Raw genomic sequence first — 22,304 nt, forward strand, 5'->3', positions numbered from 1 at the left:
ATGGAATATAATTATGCCATCAAGAACAGGAAAAATCAGAAGAAATATGGGAAGACATATATAATAATAATTACAGTAACTGACAATTATGCAGAATTTCAAAATTTCCAAAGAATTTTAAATACATTGTAATTTAAGCCTCAATGCTCAGTGAGGTAGCTTCTACAGGCATCATGTGATTTTTAGAGATAAGGAATCTAAGACTCAGAGAAGTAACTTGTTCATGGCCACAAAAGGATCAGAGATGGGGTCTGAATCTAGGTTTTCCTACTCCAGAAGTACATCCTCTATGTCATGCTGCCTCTCTAGTGATGCAAAATGAAGAAAGCAGAATCAAAAGAAAAATTGGTCCTGACTACAGATACATAAATGAAGATAACAATAAATAAGAAGTCAAAGGTGAATACCATGGATGATATTGATACTATCTTATTAAAATTAAAGTACAGTCACCCTTTGCTGTATTAAAACATTTATCAATTGAAAAGGATAAGAAAAAATGAAAAAAGGTATACTAATTAGGTAAAATTTTAATTTCTTAAATTTGACATTTTAATATCTGAGGTGTGTTTTTGCTTTTAGGGCTGATTTCCAAGCTAACAGGATACAGAATTTTCCCTTTAAATAGTAGTATGTTTATTGCTTATTTCTCATTTCAAACTCTTCACTAAGCAACTGTCTGCTAGTCACTGCCAGCTGCAGAAGCAGGTCTTGATTTGCATATATGAGCTCTATTCTTGTTTCTCATAAGGATTAGAGTTCTTAAAACTCTTTCTGGTTTTGCCTTTATTTTTGAAAGGGATAAACACATCATATAGCATTTTGGTTGAAGCTAAGTAGCAGACTTTGTTTTGGTCATATTTTTACTTGGGAAAAGAGATTTTTTAATTAAAAGAAAACCTATAACTTTGGGTGTACAAAATTTATCAAGATCATGTAAACTGCATAAAAATCCATTCATTGTTCTTCAATGCTGAGAGAGTGGTTCCTTACAGACTTCTGTACATTCTGAACATACTGTCCTTAGAGACAAATTCATAGTTCCTGGATATTAAAGTCAATTATTCAAAAACAATGGAATCAAGACTGGAAAACTACTAAAGACTTCATGAAATAATAGGCAAAATCTTTTCTAAAAAAACCAAGTGCCTTGTTACTTACATCAAACTGGGTAAGGACTATTCCACTGTCAAGACCCTCAGCAAGCTGGATCATTGATTCCCTCAAGGCATTATCATTCTGATGGACACCATCAAGTGGTGATTTCTCAGGGATATACTGGAAGTCTGGTTCATTCTCAAATTTTTCTTCTACTACATCATATACAGCTGTAAAGAAACATGGAAATTATTGTGTCTTTCACTTACTGGACATGTTCCTTTAGACAAACAGATTAAAGATTAATTTAAGAAGAAATACATAATATTTGACATCTGTTACCAGTGCAGGAGAAATGCTTTCATGATGTTGAGTAAAACCCTTGTACTTGTGACATAAGATTATCAAGAAATAAATTAAAGTCTTCTCTAATACAACATATTTCAAATGGGTGAAGATTCAGAATTTCTTTAGCCTGTGTTGGCTGAAGACCAACAACCTGACTGGCAATAGCATTATGCACAAAACAGAGGAGGAACTTCTGATGGGAGGGCAGGATTTGAGCAGGGATGGCATTCTGACAGCTACTGAACCAGTAACAATAGCTTTGAATCATCTCTAAAGCTGCAGACAGGCTGCTTTTTGAAAAAGTGTCAAGGCTCCTCACCCACAGAATTCTTGTGCTTAAGCACAGACCAAATACAAAAGCAACATTTTCTGAAATAGCCATCCCATTACCAAAGGGAGAGGAATGAAGACATGAGGATAGGATTTTTGCAGACTCTGAGGACCAGAAGAAAGTAAGATTATTACCAGCCTGTGATGAAACACGATGAAACAGATAGGGTCTGGACCTGTGACTTCACTAATACAGAGAATTATTATGAGGAACTTCACTCTGGCACAATGTGTGTAGAACCTTATCTGGAATTTATAATCTAGAGAGTAGCCTACAGCACCGAAGGGTTATAGAGTGATCTGCCCAGAGTCACTAAGCCAATGTATGTCAGAGCAGGGATTTGAACCTGGTGCTTCTTGGTCCTGAGGCTAGCTCTGCATTTACTTTGGCGTGATGACTCCATAACACTTAACTAAACACAACATTTAGCTACAGAGCAGAATATTCCAACTAGAGTGAAAGTTAGTTACTAAGACTATACAAAACTAACGCCATAGAGAATATAAAAACTAAAGAGCCATGGCGAGGAGAAGAAAGCGGAGTAAACATTACCGTGTCTGAAAAGATAAGAGGAGTGGTCAAGCCTGATAGGTGGGAAATCTTTTTGTATAAAACCTGAAAAGTGCTATAAGAAGCCAAGCTCTGCTAAAACTGGGTCTGAGGCCCCAATCTTGTTTGGATTCTGACATTTCTCAGATTCAAATGAAGTCTATCAAGGACAAAAATAACACCTAACCTTTGCTCAACAGGCCCTGGCTCTTTTTTTTTAAAAAGCGGTCAGTTATTTTTTGTCTTTTATCGCATATATAAAGGCAGAGCAGCAGACTGGGAGCCAGGAGGACACCGGGATTATTGGACTGAGTCTACTTCAGGCCTTTCTTCAGAAACCTAGTTCCCATTCTTTGTTCTTTAGTCCTGGCCTCACCCATCTCAGATGCTCAAGGATAAGACTGACCCAATATTTTATAACAGCATCTTCAGAAGAATTAGCAGCATGACTAAGGGTAAGTGGTGACAGTAAGCATGCAATAATGGGAAGAATACTGGATTTGAAGTTAAAGTACTTGTGTTTAAAACCCCGTTATCCTACTTACTTACCTGTATAATTTTAACAAATCATGTAAGCTCTTTTTAAACCAAAAAAGAGGTGGATTAGATATTGTTAAGGTTCATTCTGGTTTCAAGTGCTGCAAACTTTAAAAGTGTACATATATATAAGAAAGAGTCCATATGTTTTATGGATCTCAATCTTCCTGTACTGGGATTAGAGGAAAAGTGTAATTTTAACAGTTGTGAGCACTATTTTCTAAATCATAAATGCATAGATAATTCAGGTGTGCAATTATAGTGGTTTGCCACATATACATAAAGTATCAGTCACTGGACTTTAAACCTATTGACACAGGTAGCTGAGACATTAGTTACTATTTAAAGATTAATACTGAACTGCTACACATTTCCCAGTGTATGCAACCTTTTCTTCCTGTGTTTCCACTGTAGCAGAAGAAAGACAACTGCCAGTTCCCAGATCACATAAGTCAAAATTCCTTTTTGTCTTCATAGTTGCTTTGGATGCTGGAAAACGGACTCTGAACTAGCAGGCATTATCCCTGACTCATCACTTTCTCTCTCTCTGACCCCCTCTTTCCTCCATATGTAGCTAAGTCCTGCTGATTTTTCCTTTGTAACATCTTTCCTCTGACACTGCCACCACCCTGGGTGGCAGGCTCTCATCATCTCATGCTTGGACATTGCAAAAGCCTGCTCATGGGCCTTTCTACTCTAGTCCATCTTCTATTCAGCTTGTAAACTAATCTTCCTGCAGTGCAGATCTGGCCACACTACACTCCCTGACACCTCCAGGATGAAACATGTAATCCTGTTCGACGCTCTTAAGCTCTTCAACCTGACCCCCTCCTGCCTTTCCAATCTTCTTACATCTCACTCCCCTCCCTCTACTCTGTGATCCAATAACACAGGCCCTCTTTCTGTTCCTCATGCAGGACACTATCTCCAGGCTCCAGGATTTCTTACTGGCTGCTGGAATATTCTCTTTTGTCTCTGTCTCCTGGCTTCCCTGTCTTCCTTTAAGACCCACATAAAACCTCACCATTTTACAAGAAGCCTTTCTTTCTTTTAATGTTAGTGCCCGCCCTCAACTAATTTTCAGTTTATCTTCCATATGGTTTGCCTGTACACAGTTATTTCTCATGTGGCCTCTTTCCATTAGGCTGTGAACTGCCTAAGAGCAGTGACTTGTCTTTTCTCTCTCTTTGTATCCTCAGTGCTTAGAACGTTGCCTGGCACAGAGGACGCACCTAATAAACGCTTACTGATGGCTGATCACTCATCTGCCCTGGCACTGCCCGCCACTGTCCCCCAGTGCCCTGGAATTTGCTGCTGCTCCTCCTCACGTGACTGCCAGTCTCTGCAATCCACACTGAAGCTCAGCCCTGAGGATGTCTGTGCCTTACTATCCACTCTGTGGCTGCATCTTCCTCTTTTTATAAGGATGCAGGTGCAGTGAATGATGAGACTGTCTTACTCTGCCATTTGTATCCCCAGCTGCTGGAAAAAATAAGTGCTTAATAGATGTCTGTCTCCCTCCTTGCCACTTCATTCAAGTAAAAACCTGAAAGGAAAATAACTGATATTTTATTTTAAAGCAACAGGACAGGTAAAGAGGAATGCAGGAGTCAGGTAGCGTTGCCTATTAAGAGGACACACTCGTGAGGAAATCCTGGCATTAGAAGAATTGCAGAAAATATCTGGGGAAGAAATAAAAGTGATAAATCAGTCACCTGGATGAAAGAGCTAAGAAATGAGTCTGCTAAACAGCCCTGCACAGAGGGTGATGTAATAATCATGAAGCACTCTAATTTTTCAATTATCCAACTAGAACTCTTTCAAAGCAGAGAAATGAATAATTTCTTTTTTTTGGGGGGGGGGAGGGGAGAAGGCAAGGCAATTGGGATTAAGTGACTTGCGCCCAATATCACACAGCTACTAAGTGTGTGAAATGTCTGAGGCTGGATTTAAACTCAGGTCCTGACTCTAGGGTTGGTGATCTATTCACTGTGCCACCTGGCTACCCAAAAGCTAATAATTTCTTCCTTCAAAAAGGTAAAGGATGTGATAAGGGGAATTCTATTCTCATCAACAGAGAATAACTATCTGCTGGGGTGGAAAAATGATGAGACTGATGGGGAAAAGTGACTGTTTGAACCAGGAGAATAATTTATGCAATAACAATATTGTAAAGACAACTTTGAAAGTCTTAAGAATCATAACAATACAAGACCAATCACAATTACAAATGAAGCATGCTATCAGCTTCCAGAAATAAGAGCGATGGATTCAAGTTCCAGAAGATCTATATTTTTTGACAAAGTTCAGAAATTTGTTTTGCTTGACTAAACAAATTAAAAAAAAATTTTATTCTGGATATAGCAAACCAAATAAAACTGGCATTTCCATGTACCTAGAGGAAGAGAAAAAGAAGAATGTACATGAAACTACAGATGTCTGTTATGTATAGCTTGTTTTTTGGGTCTTTTTGGAGGGGGGAAGGCAAGGCAGTTGGGGTTAAGCGACTTGCCCAAGGTCACACAGCTAGTAAATGTTAAATGTCTGAGGCTGGATTTGAACTCAGGCCTTCCTGAATCCAGGGCCGGTGCTCTACTCACTGCGCCACCTGTATAGCTTGTTTTAAAAATATATAATAAATTCAACCTGTAATTTTCAAAGGTATCCCACTTGTCTGTGCTAATTTCTAGCCTTCCTTCTATTCTCATCTCTGCATTAAAAAGAAAATCCTTGAAGACATGAACTTCTTTCTTTTCTATGCCACCCTTACCCAATTACAAACTTCTCTCCTCTGGTGGGAAAAAAAAGGGGCAACAAAGCCCTAGAAACAAATATACTATGCATATCTGCTACAAAGGTTTTGTTTTTATTTTTCTCAACTTAAGGAAAAGGGAGTGGGGAGGGAAAAGAAAGCTGAAGATAAGATTATCCTTCCTCCTTCTCCCCTCCGCCCCCCCAAAAAAAGGATCACTGGGGCAGCTAGGTGGTGCAGTGAATAGGGCACTGGCCCTGGAGTCAGGAGGACCTGAGTTCAAATCTGGTTTCAGACCTTATCACAAAACTAGCTGTGTGACCTTTGGCAAGTCACTTAACCCCAATTGCCCTACCTTCCCCCCTCCAAAAAGAAAAAAAAAGGGGGGGAGGAAATCGCTGAAACTTTTTTTTTTAATTCACAAAAGAGAAGGAAGGTCAAGACAAATCATAAGACAAGCAGAACACCTCTGAAAGTAAGATGATGAATTTATTATATACTTAAAAAGAAAAGCGATCTATTCATAAAAGAGCAGGGGTACTTAACGTTTTCTATGTCATGGATCCTTTGACAGTCTGGCAAAAGCCTAATTACTACTGAGGTTTGTTGTCTACACAAAGGAAATGCTAAATTTCCATTAGAGGTTAGTGAAAATAAAGATATATACAAGTTCATAGACTCCCCTGAAATCTATCTAATGATCTGCTAAGAATCTTTGTTACAGATTTCTGCTTTCATTACAAATTCTTGTTTCTGTTCTACTGTGTATACAAAATGTTCATTTTAGTTCATATTTGTTAAATTTGTAATAAATTTTAAAAAATCATTGTAGAGTATATGAAAGGAAAGGAGAATAAAACTGGGAATGGTTTGACATTCCCACTAGATTTTGCAGGAACAGATTTTGAGGATTTCAGATGATGTCAATCGAAGGTGTTCTTCAGTGCGTTATGCCATGCTGCCTCTCTAGTTACATATGGGAATGAGGTGTCTGGAGACATCATCTATATAATTTTGTACAAAGATAAAAAATTGGATTTTAAAAATAGATTATTTTACTTTAGCAATGCTTCTTAACATCAACTCTTTCTGAAACTTTTAGTAATGCTGATTATCTTGATTAATTTACATGTTTAGAAGGTTAAAGAATAAGATGCAATTAGAAATCTGTTCAAAATCCTATATGACATTTAAAAAAATCCCCACACTAATAATAATGATATCTTGTCAAGGTTCAATAAAACATACATAGCTAAGAGGAAGGAAAAAAAAAAGATCACTCACCATTGGGTCGAACTAGGAGCACAAGTTCCCCTGAGTGTCTCTCACAGCTAGCTTTAATAAACATGACAACTTGATCATGGGTATGTTCTGCGATGTCTCTGCCATTAATCAGTACAACTTGATCCCCTTCATTCAGTCGAGGGACACAGAGGTCAGCCTAAAATATGATGCAAATAAGTTTTCAGATTCTCAAGAATTACATCTTATTTTTGATGGCAACATATCAGGATTTAGAAATATTAGATTTAGAAATCCAAATTCTAACTACAAACTAATCTAAATGCAGCTTGTATTCAGACGAAAACTAAAACTTAGTTTTCCCCTGAGTGCTAGAAGATATTCATTCTCTAATCATGGCAGGGACTAAACCTGCTTAGATGCTCCTTCTGTGTTACCTGTCTAGATTATGCAGAGAATTCCTGACCAGAAACTAACTATTTACATATAGCAATCAGCTGATACAGTTCTGTATATATCTTTGTGGACAAGACTCATAAAAAGTATGATTAAAAAACCAATCAAGTACGTCAAGTAAAGATTTTCTCTTTACCAATGGGGACTCATACTTTAAAAAGCCGGATAGATCTAAAACATTTTATCAAAATGATATAGAAAAGAATGCTAAATTGAAAACTTAGGATATCACTTTGAAAACTTAAAAAAATTTTTAAAAGTTTTTTTCTATACTGTTGTTTAGGATAACCTATCAATTACTACAAAAGAACATTCTTGATATATTATCTTTAAAGAGTTCTAAAATCCTTCCTGCCTTCACAATTAAAGTACATGTGTTTTGGCTTTATTTGCTTCTAGGGAGAGCTCAGTGACTTCCATTCATGGAGTCTGAGAAAGATCATGTGGGCTGGGGGGAATGGTCCACAGAGCTTTCTTCCTTTTTGAGGACATGTAGTCTCCCTAAGTACTTGGCCTTTTACTGCTGTAGTTTTCCATTACAGGTGAAGGAAGTGGAGTCTCAAACAGTTGGAAGAGAAAGTCACAGGAACCCAGGAGTTGGAAGCCAGGTTGGGTTTTGCAGCCAGCACAGTGATGATCCCTAAGGTGCAAAGGGAACCTTTGGGAGTGATCTTTAAGACCCCAAACCTGTAGAGGGACTCATTCAACAGTGATACTGAAGCTGGACTGGAACTTGCTGGGACCTATGCTACGTAGGAACTGACCTAAGTTCTGAGGCCTCCAGACACAGAAGTGGTGCAGGGAAGCACGCTTTTGAGGTACCGGAGGAAATGCTTTTATGTTTATTCTTACTATATCTTTGAAGTAAATATTTCTTTGTAAAATTCCCCTTGTCACCCCCCAAAAAAGTGTGTTAATGGTTTTAAAAGCAAAGACTGAGTATACCATTTCCTTAGAAGTTCAACAGTAACCAGGATGATACCCTGAACTCGCTCTCAATATTTATAACAAAATTAAAAAGACAGTGTTTCTGTTCTGCTGTGCACTAGCTCTATTTGTGGATTATTGTGTTCACTCTAGCACAACATTTATCTAGTATAAAATATGTACTAAAGCTAGTACAAAAGATATGAGCATTAAAAAAATACTCAAAACTAGGTCATGTTCTCTACTAATCAACTGCCAAAATATGGTTCCTAATTTGAAGACACTGGCAGTAATTATCCAACTTAAGAAACAGCAGAGAATTATAAGTGATGGATGATTCATTTTGTTATGACAGTCTTAAGTCCTAGAAATGTTGTACAGAATATGGCTGTTTTGGTTAAAAAAAAAAAAAGAGACATTTTTGAGTCTAAATAGGTTAAAAAAATAAGCTTACTTCATATCTAATTATTTCTTTGAGAACATCTGTTTCACAATTCAATATAAAGATTTGCCATTTAATCATGTTTTTGAGATTTTAACTGAATAGTACAATTACAAATAGCTACAACATTCTCTAATATGTTATAATAATGGAACTTGATTTAACCAACTATTATAACCGACTGTCCAGAGTACTTATTTTCTATGTCATACATCTTAGGAGCACTTAATTACATCAAATTCAGTGCTACATTATATGCTGTTTTGTATTCCTATTCTGTTTCAAGTCATTATGTTCTATGAACTCCTTGTGAGTAGGGTACTATGTTATACATTTCCTTTGTAGTAACCATAAACCTACAGACAGTGCTAGGCACAGAGAAGACATGAAAAAATAATGAGGTGAAATGACAGAAATAATTAAAAGCACAGAGTGTAAGTACAATTCGCTCTTCATGATTGGCATTAAGGCAAATGACTAGTGGCACAAATAATTCCCAAATATAATTTTCCTATGATTTTTAAAAGTGCTTTTCTATTTTAAATGAAAAACATACATATGTTTTAGAAAGTCACAACATTTCAAAACTAAATAATCAAAGCCATGACACAGTAAAGATCTGACACAGGCAGTATCCACCCGGGAAGTGGTTCAGTTCCTCTACCTTGCACTGCATACTAAATTCCTTGTGTGATCTTTACTTAATGCTACAAACAGCTAATTTATGTCTCAGTCTATCATACATTGCACTACGCTGAAAAAAAGTGAGCTTCTCTTTATTAGGCTGCTGTTTGGTCACATTCTCTTTCCTATATTAAATTGTTAATAACTAGCAATGAAATATTTTAATTTAAAAAGTTTATTGTGAAGGAATAAAGACAAATCCTGTTTATTGTAGAAGAAAGTAATTAAGTACATAAGTGATGCATAAGAAACCTAGAAAGGTAGGAAGGGATCAGGTTCTGAAGAGCTTTACAGGTCAGAGAGAAGAGTTGTGGAGTTAAAGGGGAGCAAATCACTGGACTCTATGGAGTCACAGTTGTAATTCTGAAAAATCACTTTGGCATTAGAGCAAAAGGCAGATTGGTGTGGGAAGAAACCTGAGGCAGGGAGATCAAAAAGGAAACTTACTTGGGTGAGAAGTGACAAGGACCTAAACTAACGTAGTTGTGTGAGTGAAGAGAAGGGGATTTTTGTGAAAGATCTATTATAAACAGCAACAACAATAAAATTTTTTTTTTTTTGCTTTTTGGAGGGGCAATTGGGGTTAAGTGACTCGCCCAAGGTCACATGGCTAGTAAGTGTTAATCTGAGGCCACATCTGAACTCAGGTCCTCTTGATTCCAGGGCTGGTGCTCGATTCACTGTACCACCTTGGTGCCCCAATAATAATAATTTTAAAAGCTAATATTTATGTAGTGCCTACTTATGTACCAGGCACTGTATTAAATGCTTTAGAAATATTATCTCATTTAATTATCATTACAATCATGGATGATAGTAATTGTAATAACCCATTTTGTAGATGAGAAGACAGAGACAAACATCAAATCAAATGTTTGAGGTCATATTTGAACTCAGATCTTCCTGACTCCAGGTCGGACACTCTATCCATCATGCCACCTCGCTGCATACAGCAAAAGATAAAATAAAATCTGGCAAACTGATGTGTTGTATAGGGTGCGAGAGGTTGAGAGAGGTCAAGGATGACACTAAGCTTGTAAATCTTGATGACAGGGAAAATGGTGGTGTAATCAATAGTTACAGGGAAGTCTGGAATAGGGGTGGGTTTTGGGGAAAAGTTAGTAAGTTCTGTTTTGGATATGTTGCTTTTGGGCTATCTATGGGACATGCAGTTCTAAATGTTGGAAAGGCAGTTGATATGAGGCTGATGTTCGGGAGAAAGTCTAGGGCTGGATATGTAGAGCTGAGAGACATCGGCACAGAGATGACAGCTGAAAAGCTTACCAGGTCAGAATATACGAGAAAGGGAAGAGGGCCCAACACAATCATGGCCCACAGTTAGTGGACACAACACATATGAAGATTAGGCATCATCAGTAGAGACAAGAGCGCACAGAGAGGTAAGACTTTGAAAACAAGAAGAGAACAATGGTCATGAAACCTGAGAGAGGAGACAGTGACTAACAGGATCAAATGCTGAGGAGAGTACATTAAATTGTCAAAATAGCAAATCTAACATCCTCTCTAAATTTTTAAAAATATTATTTTATATATTTTTTTTGCTCTCCACTGAACCATTTTAAAAAATGCACAAAAGAGAACAAAAAGAAGGAATCATAATAATCAGGAAAAGTTTTAACAACAACGAATAGAATGTATTTGATATTTTCTTAAAAAGTGATACAAAATGAACTAGCATTTAATTTCATATACAATCCATTTCTGTCTTCTGCTGTAAATGAAATTTATAAAATAAAACAAAAATTTTAAAAAGAAGAATGTCAGATTTGCCAATTAAAAAGAATATTAGTAAGTTTGGAGAAAGCGGTTTCAGATGAATGATGAGGTCTAGAAGCCAGACTGTAGTGACTATGGGGACAAGGAAGAGAGGAAGCAGAGGCACTGAATAGAAATGTTTTTTCAAAGTATGGCTGAGAAAGGGGTGTGTTTATGGGAAGCAGGAAAGGAACAAATGGAAAGGGAGAGATTAAAGATTAAAAAGAGAGAGGGGGGGATGATGCGGAGGGCGATCGTCTGGAAAAGATGGGATCAGTGATACATGGAGAAGGGTTGGTCTTGGCAAGAAGGCCAGAATATAAATTGTAATAAGGATAACCTGTCTTCAGATAACCAAGAGTTAAATTTAAGGCAAAAATATTCCAATTTATTTTCATTTTCTAAAAAAGGTAAAAACCATCTAGTTGATAAATGAAATGCTACTAAATTATTTTACATGAAAAATTTCAATTAGCTTTTACAAAAACCTGGAGCTCAAGACTTACCTTTTGCTACTTCAAGGATTACAACAATAAAATGTCCACTTTGCCAAAGACTTGGCCAGAAAAGAGACAAAAATTCATGTGGATTTTAAATAAGTTTACCCAAAAGGAGAATTAAAGAATGTTTTTCAGTAACAGATTCAGTTAACATTTCCATTTTTTCATTGATGAATTTAAAGGGGAAAAAATCGTTAATTTCCTTTATTGAAAGAACAGTGATAACCAAATAAAGAACATTCCTTTTAAACAACCCCCATGAAACTGAAAAATTTAGAAAACTTACTGGTGTTCCTGGAGCTACACGAGAAACTATCACAGGCATCTTCTGATCATATCCACCCTTAGAAAATGTAGCAAAGTTAGTGTCAAATTCATGACAAAGAAAAATTTCTCAACATAAAGAAAAGTTAATTCAATTACCTTTACATTGAATCCAAACCTTCCATTCTCATCAGGTTTCATTTTGATTAGAACAAGATTATCCTGAGGAATACCACCATTGGGCTAATTAAAAAAAACAAAGGAAAAAAAGCACATAATTTTCTTTTAGTTTACAAGAAAAGTGACTAATAATTGCTCATATTCCTTTGACCCAGAGATTCTATCATTCAATTAATTAATCAATAAGGTTTTTGTGGGTTTTTTTTTTTTTGGTGGGGTGCGATGAAGGGGGTTGTTGTTTTTAAAAGACAATTTCCTGTTTTACCCTGGTTACAGGCCTGATCCCATTACTGCTCAGCATGTACAGACCTACTCCAAATCCAGCCTGGTGGTCCCTGCTCCCAAAAGGCTCTGAAATTACTAGTGCAGAGACTCACTAGATAGGCACCATAGCTTAGAATTTCTGAGGTTAAGTGATCAACCAGCAAACTGGTATCCTCCCTTGACAGGGTTACAAGTGTATGCCACCATATCCTGCTAATCAACAAGTACTTACTAAAAACTTAATACGTGCCAGGCACTGTACTAGGCACTGCCCTCCTTGGCTTCTGAAATAATACTCTCTTGACTTTCTTTCTACCTATTTCAACATTCCTTTTCTCAGGTTCCTATGCTGGATCATCATTCCACTTAGTCAGCATGGATGTCTCTGAAGGCTCTAATCCAAGCAGGCTTCTCACATTTCCTCTCTATGATTTTATCAGGTTCCACAAATTCAAATATGCAAATGATTCTTAAGTCTACATATTCAACTCTAGGTTCTCTTAATAATTCCAGATCACCAAGTGTCTGCTATTCATCTCCAATGGATATATCACAAGTATTAAGATGCACATCCTTAAATGTGGCAGAGGTCTATAATGAAACTCATTTTCTTCTCTGATATAACCATACCTCCCCTAGATGTAAATGTTTCTGCTTGAGATGTTGTTGTTCAGTCATTTCAGTTGTGTCCGACTCTTCATGACATCATTTTGGGGCATTCTTAGCAAAGATAATAGAGTAGTTTGCCATTTCCTTCTCCATTCTGTTAAAGACCTCACCATAATTCTAGTCTTTCAGCTTTCCATGGCTCTTCTCTTCTGCATTTCCTATACCCAATCAAGTGTCAAGCCTTGTGATCTGATATCCTCATCTTTCCCCCTTGTCCTCCCTCTTACACTGGGACAACCACTATCCTTTATCAGGTTCCCATCACCTCTCCCAAGGACTATGACAATAACTTTTCATCTAGTCTTCCTACTTAGTCTCTCCTTTCCTCAATTCATTCTCCACATAGCTACCAAAGGAATTTTCCTAAAACACAGGCACTGATTAATATTATTAATGATTAACACAACAATGTTAAATAGTTCTTTAGTGGCTTAAGAAAAAATAAAAATTCCTCAGTGTAGCATTTAAAGTCCTTCATGATCTGGTTCCAGTTTACATCTCTAAATTTACTTCATATTATTCTTTTTCACCAAAACAACAGTCTTGGCAAACTGGCATGTTTGCTGAACAAAATGTTGTCCTTTTGCTGTAGTTTTATACAGGCTATCCTCCATGTCTGGGGCACACTTCCTTTATACCCTGGCCTCTTAAAATACTTAGATTACTTCAAAGTTCAGCTAATGTAAGTACTTTCCCTCTTCCTTAGGAGAAACCATTTTCTAATTCCCCCAAGTTTTCAGGGCTCTTTCCTTTCTCAAAATATCTATTTGCTCATGATAACATGTTGTAGAAATAATTAGAATATAAGCTGTTAAAAGCAGGAACTGTTTTCTTTTTTTCCCCTTTTTATTCTCTGTACCTAATAAGGTCTCTTGGATATAGCAGAGGCTTAAGTTTTTATTGAACTGAATAAAAATGCTATGTTTGACTTTCCTTGACTCCTCCTCTCATGCCCTGTTGTCCTTTCACTATTTTCTCCCTTTGATCATGTTTATCAATTCCCATCTTCTTGTCTCTCCATATTTCTGCATCCCCATTATTAGAGTGTAACTTTAAACTCAGGAAAATGCTTCCCTCTTCATCTATCAATGTATATAATAACAGACAAAAATGCCTAAGGAATCTGACAAAATACAACATGTTAAACTTCTAAGGTTAACAATCACCAAAGGCCCTGAGATAAAAGCATGTCCCACAAGTATAGTGATTAAGAATTGTTAGGCATTTAGGCAATCTAGATAATGGAAGATAAACTATCCTGGGACTGCCAGTGAATTTTAATTCATTATTTAAAATTATCTTATACTTTTACTGAAGTATCTTAATTTTAAAAATTCATGGAACGATGAAGTCACTATTAACATTCATTCTGCCTCCTGACTTTCCTCGGTTCCATTCAAGACTCAGCTCAAATCAGACCTGCAAAAGGCCTTTCCCAGTCTCCCCTCCTGCTAGTCCGTCTCCTATGAGATTACCTTCCATTTCACTGTACACATTATATATGTATGTCATCTTGCCTGTTAAGACTTTGAGCTGAGATCATGTTTTTTGTCTTTCTTTGTACTCCCAGTGCTCATCACAGTACCTGGCACACGGAAAGTGCTCAATGTTTGCTGACTGATTTATAATGCTGCTGCAAGTGCTGGTAACATTTACACACTAGGCATCAAGCAGGACCTAAAAAAGAGGAGTTTTCAAAATTTGGCTACACCGTAAGGTAAGGTTGTGGGAAAGCGGCAGCACTTTGGTCCCATCCATTTGTAAGTGCATAAAAATAACACAGTGAAAATATAACATTAACATATGTGAAGCAATGACTGACCGTAGATTTTTCAGGTGATGTTTCATTACTATGGTTGTCCAGGTCTTGCTGGGAATGTGAGAAATGAATCTGGTTCCAACTGTTCTTCTTAGACTGTTTAGGGGGCAATGCAGGAGGCTGCCCATCTTCAGAAGTCTCTTGAGATCTACAATACAGAAGGGAAAAATGGGAGAGAGAAGACAATTTTCTGGAAATAATCTTAGCAGAAGCATCAAGTTAAAAAAAGGGGTCAAACAACCTACATATTTACAATGTTTAATAGAGATAGTGAAGAACTATTAGCTATCTAAATGAAAATTCTTCAACGTTTACCTTTAGATAAAAAAGATCTAATCAGCTCCACTGTTAAGTTCTGACTTCTACATATTACTTTGCATACAAAACTTTGCATAAAAATACATTTTAAGGGAAAAATCTTGAGTAAGGTAAAATATTTCATTTTATAGTGTTCCTGGAAAAAAAAATCCGAGGCTGCTTTTCTTTTTTTCTCTCCAAAGATTTATTTTCCTTATTTTTTCTTCACATTTTAAAATACAAAAATTTATTATGAACTTAATTGACAAAAATGAAAAATTTAATATACATAAAAGAACACATGAAATTGTGAACTCCTATTATTAAGTTTTAAAAATGTATATTAATTTAATAGTATAGTAAATTTCCTAGCTTGTCTAGGTCCCCTTCTGAACTACTTTCTACTCCCTTCTGCTTCACTCTTAGTATTTTGGCAGAGCCAGTTTGCAACAAGGGGGAATGACAATAATTCTGAAGTCAGAGTCAAGGTCAGGATCTAGAATAACAAGCCAAACCATATGACACAGGCAAGGTTTAGAGATGAGGAAGTAGGTCCTGGGATTTCAGAGATTGAACACAAACAACACAGACAGAAGACTTGTCAAGAATATATAGGTTGGGGGAGGAGTCAAGATGGCAGAGTAGAAACAGGACCTCTGGGCAGCTCCAGCTTTCACCTTCCGCAATCTATGTAAAAGGGGGCTCTGAACAAACTTTGGAGCTACAGAACCCACAAAATGACACAGAGAAGCTAACATCCCACTGAGGACAGCCTGGCAGGAATTGCCAGCGCAGTGCTCTGGGAGCTGAGCCCAGCCTCTGGCTGGAGGACTCCAGATCAGCAGCAGCTGTGGCGGTTTCCAGAATTATCAACACATAGATGCTAAGGACAAAGTGAGAGGTCAGTGAAGTATGGACTTTGGGACCCGGTAGTTGGGAGTGCGTCGGCTTTTGCCCCCAGTGCAAAGCCTTATTTCCCTGGAGGAAGAAGCCGTTGAGGCACTGTGGCCAGGCAGCTTCAGCTCCTGGCCTGCAGACTGTAGGGGGACCAAGCACCAGTCTGAGGGGTAATCGCTCTTGCTTTAACCTGCTTGGATCTAGATTGAGGTCTAGGGTAGAGGTCCTGGGACGTGCGACCAGTTTGCCAGAGTGTGTGGAGGTTTCAGAGAGGGCACCAACTAATACCTTTGGCAGCTGAGAAAACCCTTGGTACGAAGCTCCCCTGACTGGTGGCAGAATCCTACTGTGGCAAAAAGCCCAAAAGTCAAGTAATTGAGTGGCAACATGACCAGGCAAAGGAAACAAAGCAGACAGAAGACTCCAACATTAGACTCCTATTTTGGGGACAAAAAGGAGCAAAGCATGGAACGGGAGGAAGACAGTGAAGTCAGAACTCCTGCACCAAAAGCTTCAAAGGAAAATACAAGCTGGTTACAGGCCATAGAGAACTTTAAGAAGCAGATAAGAGAAGTGGAGGAAAAATTGGAAAGAGAAATGAGAATGATGCAAGAAAATTATGAAACGAGAGTCAACAGCCTGGCTGAGGAAAATAACACCTTAAAAAACAGACTAACTCAAATGGCAAAAAAGGCACTGAGAAGAATGCCTTAAAAAGCCAAATTTTCCAGATGGAAAAAGAATCTCAAAAGCTCAATGAGGAGAATCATTGCTTCAGAATTAGAATGGAGCAAATGGAAGCTAATGACTTTATGAAAAATCAAGACGCTGTTAAATAGATCCAAACAAATGAAAGAATAGAAGGCAATGTGAAACATCTCAATGGAAAAACCACTGACCTGGAAAATAGATCCAGGAGAGATAATTTAAAAATTATTGGACTACCTGAAAGCCATGACAAAAAAAGAACCTAGAAATAATCCTTCAAGAAATTCTCAAGGAAAGGTGCCCTGATGTTTTTTAGAACCCGAAGGCAAAATAGAGGTTGGAAGAATCCACTGATCACCTCTTGAAAAAGATCCCCAAAAGAAAACTCCTAGGAATATTGTACCCAGATTCTGGAGTTCCCAGATCAAGGAGAAAATATTACAAGCAGCCAAGAAGAAACAATTTGAATATTGTGGAAACACCAACAGGATAACATAGGATCTGGCAGCTTCTACACTGAGGGATTGAAGGGCTTGGAATATGATATCCTGGTGATCAAAGGAGATGGGATTAAAACCAAGAATCACCTACCCAGCAAAACTGAGCATCATGTTTCAGGGGAAAATATGGTCATTCAGTGGAATAGAGGACTTTCAAGCATTCTTGATGAAAAAATCAGAGTTGAACAGAAAATCTGACATTCAGTTACAAGAAGCAAGAGAAGCATGAGAAGGTAAACAGGGAAAAGAAATCATAAGGAACTTATCAAAGTTGAAATATTAACATTCCTACATGGAAAAACAATAATTGTAACTTATGAAACTTTTCTCAGTATGAAAATAGTTGAAGGGAATAGAAAAAAATATATGTATATCTAAATCGGAGGGTATATGGGTATACGAATACATATGTGAATGCGTGTATATATGTTTACAGGTATACACAGATAGAAGGCACAGGACCAATTTAATAGGAAGGGATGATACTTAAAAGGTGAAATTAAGAGGTAAGAGAGGAATATAATGAGAGGAGATGGGGAGAGACAGAATGGGGTAAATTATCTCATATAAAAGAGGCAAAGGAAAATGGTTACAATGGAGGGGAAGAATAGGAAGGCAAAAGGGAATGGGTCCACATTATTCTCATTGAATTTGGCTTGGGGAGGGAATGAAATACACACTAAATAGGGTATCTCACCCTCCAGGAGAGTAGGGGGGAAGGGGATGAGAGGGGGGGATGATGGAAGGGAGGGCAGCCTGGGGGAGAGGGAAGTTGGAAGCATATATATATAGTGTATGAATTTATTGAAATACTTTCATGCTATAAGAAATGACAAAAAGAATGGGTTCAGAGAAACTTTGGAAGACTTCTTTGAAATGAAGCAAAGTGAACAGTTGAACTAGGAGAACAGTTTACATATTAACAAGAAAACAGAGAGAAAAACCTGACTTGTTAATTGAAAAAAAAATACATAAAAGGTATTATCCAAGAAATTATGACCAAGATTTAGAGCAGGGACAGGGACTGATAAATGGACAGCCTGAATTCAGCACTGGTACTTATACTTATATATGTATTTTTTTTAACAGGATATAACCTATTGGAACCTACCATGTATTTCCACACTCTTGTTCTTTTGAGTCACCCATGATGCTAATTCTACAGAGATTGTGGCATTTGTGATTAGCAGCCATAAAGAATGAGTAAAAGAATACTGATGTTAAAAAAAATAGATGTTTGACCAGTGTGGGATGGTTGAAAGCACTGCATAATTTTCCAAATAAAATTCCATCTTTCATGTTTTGCATTTCTAGACCCAGCTCAATGCCCATATGCAATGCCTGCCTAAGCTGGACCAAGTTCATAAGCTTTAGAATATCCATCCAAAGGCATACTGGAGTCTGGACAATTAGCCATTATTCATCCACTTCATGTTTCCCGTGGAGATTGTTAGGCTAAATTTCACTGGCTGCCTGGACTGTGGGCTCATGTTGCAGTGTGTGCTGGTAAAATTAACTCAAATAATTTCAGCTGGAACCTACGAAATTCTGAGAGTTGGGGTCCATTTTGATGCAAAGTCTGTCCTCCAGATGAAGGGCCCCCAGCGTGAGAGTCTGACCAGGGTGTTCTGCCCAGTTACTGGGGGCCCTGGACTGGATTGAATATGGAGTCCTCGTGGCTGACCCTGGCTAAGGGGAATCCTTTCAGATTGCTTAGTTGCGACCCTGAATTGGGTGGGCATAGTCATTCACGGTGGGCCACAGAAGAGCCACAACAGCACTGGTGGCATGGGACCATCTGCGGACTGGTTGACCCTTAGACTGTCTGGGAAAGGGCCACCTGGTGGGACAGGAGTGGGGGGAGGGGATCAATGCTTATACTTTCCTTAGGCTTCCTCCCACAATCATAGTCTTAGTCAAATAAACCATTTTCAAAATAGCAAATAAACAAAAACCCAACACCAAAAAACCCTGAATATAGTCAGCACTAGGAAATGGGAGGCCATAGATCAGGGCAGGTAAAAATAGTCCAGGACTAGGGGCAGCTAGGTGGTACAGTGAATAGAGCACTGGCTCTGGAGTCAGGAGGACCTGAGTTCAAATATGGCCTCAGACATTTGGCACTTACTAGCTATGTGACCTTGGGCAAGTCACTTAACCTCAAATGCCCTGCTTTCCCTCCTCCAAAAAAAAAAAAAAGAGTCCAGGACAGAAAGTGAGGCTGGGCAGGTAGGTAGATCATTTAGTGACACGCAGGAGAGACTTCATAAGTAGAAGGGTGATTCTGGGGTGGGGGGAACAACGATTAGTTTAGAAATTGGGTATGTGGGTACTGTTGGTTATCTCAAGGACAGAATCAAGTAAGAATCTAAGGAAATTAAGCTAATCTGGGAGACTCTTAGAGTCACAGTAGGTGATCTAGAGCAGAAGTGTCAAACACACAGCCAGGAAGCCCCACATGGCCCAAACACTCCCAAGCACAGCCAAAATAGATTAAAAGGTATTTCGGAAGTATTAAGTAAAACAATAAGTAAATTAAATAAGTAAAAATACAATAAAACATAGATAATGTTAATATGTGATTTTCGAAGTCAATATGCCTCCCACAGGGATCTTTACGTATGGCCCTTGTGTTTCTTCAAGTTTGACACCACTGACCTAGAGCGTGTAGAGTACTACAGACAGGCAGGATGGGAATTAGCAGCTAATTTCACAAGGCTACTGAGAGGCATGGAATCCATGCAGAAAGCATAGATTATGATTCAAGATAGGTTTAAGGAAGAAGGAATTAAACAGTTCACGCTATGATATGGAACAGGATCTCAAACTATGGAATAGGTAGACAAATCAATACAGCAGAACATAATGAGCGTTGTACTTTCTGCCCTGGTTTCAGATAGCATTCCTGAAGTAAAGGCTAGCAAGTCTGGGCTACTGCCTAGAGTGAAACAGAATTCTACAAGTGATGGTGATTGAAGCAGGAAAGCTAAGTTTTTGAGGAAGAAAGCTAAGTCTCTAGGACAGCTTCCATAATGCTAACAAAGGTTGCCTTCTGAGCAGTGTATGATTTTAATGCTATTTCTCTTTTATTAAAGTCATGCATATAAAGTAATGAGATACAGTGTTATACAGTGGATAGAAGGATGACCTTGGAATTACAAGGACCTGGATTTAAATTCTGCATCTGATATACTGATTATATGATGACCAACTGGGAAGTTACTTTTAGAGCTGTCTGAGGCATTGAGAGATTAGACCTATAAACTACAGAGGAGTTACCTATCTTAAATTTCTCATACTATTGAAATTATAGGTATTGACCAAAAAAAAAAAAAAAGAGAAAAAGTAACATATAATGACTGATTAGTTAACCTGAATTCTAGGAACAAACCCTTGACTGACTCGCAGTATAACACAACAAAGCAATTAAATTCGCATCTTTTCATGCCTTAAGTTCCTAAGCAGTTATGTTGACTTTTTTTTCTCAAGTAGATGTTATCAGTTATGTTTCTAAGATATATATTCAAAGGGTACTCACAAACCAGCGTAATCTGTACAGAAGCAATGTCTCTCCATTTAACATGTAGTCATTCTGCCTCTTAGTTTTTAAAAAATGATCTGTGTCTGCTTTAGCCAGTGATGAATTTTATAGGCAAACTAAAAATTATAGTAAGGGAATTATAGCAGATTTAAAATAGTATCACTAAATAGGCCAGTTCTAATAGTAGTTCCTATTTTGGGGCCAATATAAAAAATTCTGTCAAGTGTAATAGGGTGATAAGACGTTGTGTACTTGGGAAGAACTAAGAGGTAAGGCAGTGGAGGGAGGAGGGGGACTCTAATTAAAAAGGAGGTTAAGGCCTATCAACACCTTGAAGGTAGGGCTAAGCAACACAGGCCTACAGAATGAATTTCTCTGATGCATAGGTGACTACCTGAGCAGGTCTATCTTATCTACTTATAAAAATGAAATATTTTTATTTTCAATTTTAAAAATTGCATATTTTAAGTTTTATTGATTTCTTTTACATTTACATCACATTCATTTATGACCATAAGATAAACCCTCTCTCCCTCTTCCTTGCCCAGTGACGTAACAAAGGAAAAAAAAGGATTTCAGCAACACCAATACACTGACCATTTCTTTTTCTTTTCTTGGTATATACTATCAACAGTAAACAAAAAGATGAAAACAATAATTTGCTCAGCTGTAAGAAGGGTCACAAAGTCAGCTTTAACCATTAAAACTGCCAACTTCTAAATTCTGGAAAAAGAGTCTCATCATTTAGTTCTCTCAGGATACCAATTAAAACCTCTTTCCAATAATTCCTGCTTCTTTGCAACATAAACTAGGTTAAACTCAGTTTTCTTAGGAAGTATGTTCTGTTGGACCTTTTTCCTCTGTCTTCTCTTTGGCCACCACAGTTAAAAGTAGCTCTTCAATGACAGTTAAAACTGTCTAGAGCCTCGGAGTTCTCATAAAATAAAACCCTCAGAAAATTATTAAATTCCAATTCCAAGCTTCTTTCCTCATTTTATTTTTCAATTGACAAGTATTTCTTTTCTTTTCATTCCAGTTTCCAATTTAAAGGAAAAACAAAATGCTTGTAACAAATAAGCACACCCAACCAAAATAGAATCCCACATGGTACCTGTTTAAAAACCGTATGTCATCTTGAATGCATCACAAATACAAATGTACAACTTGAATATATCACCTCTCTGTCAGAAAGCACAGTTCATAATCAGTCCTCTGGAATCATGGTTGATCACTGGATTGATGAGATTTCTTAAGTCCTTCAAAGTTGTTTCTCTTTATCTTAAGTTCATTCAAACATTCCCAGGTTTCTCTGAAACTGCCTCCCACCTCTCACCCCATAAATACAACCTTTTGCCAAATCCTGTGCATTTTACCTTTGCAATATCTCTCATACATGCCTGCTCTCTTGGGACACCACCGTTATGTCAGTGCAGGACTTCATTAACTCGTTTGAACTACTCCCATCAATTTCTGGATAGTCATGATGTCTCAAGTCTCTCCTTACTCCAGTCCATCTTCCACTT

At 37.6% G+C, this 22,304-nt stretch overlaps 1 protein-coding gene across 6 annotated transcripts in view; it reads right to left on the reverse strand.

Moving 5' to 3' along the window:
* The window catches only part of PTPN4 (protein tyrosine phosphatase non-receptor type 4), a 225,042-nt gene that overhangs the window by 20,238 nt on the left and 182,500 nt on the right, over positions 1–22,304 (reverse strand). For all 6 annotated transcript variants that reach the window (XM_069066917.1, XM_069066916.1, XM_069066920.1 and 3 more), the window contains 5 exons: positions 14,842–14,986; positions 12,066–12,149; positions 11,929–11,985; positions 6,900–7,056; positions 1,162–1,328 (listed from right to left, as the gene is read on the reverse strand). In XM_069066917.1, coding sequence (XP_068923018.1) covers positions 1,162–1,328; positions 6,900–7,056; positions 11,929–11,985; positions 12,066–12,149; positions 14,842–14,986 — 610 coding nt within the window. The remainder of the gene's footprint in view (positions 1–1,161; positions 1,329–6,899; positions 7,057–11,928; positions 11,986–12,065; positions 12,150–14,841; positions 14,987–22,304) is intronic.

Source organism: Petaurus breviceps, unplaced genomic scaffold (genome assembly GCF_028583685.1).
Source record: "Petaurus breviceps papuanus isolate PSGF00001 unplaced genomic scaffold, PetGlider_PUasm1.0 90731, whole genome shotgun sequence".
In the NCBI taxonomy this organism is placed as follows: domain Eukaryota; kingdom Metazoa; phylum Chordata; class Mammalia; order Diprotodontia; family Petauridae; genus Petaurus; species Petaurus breviceps.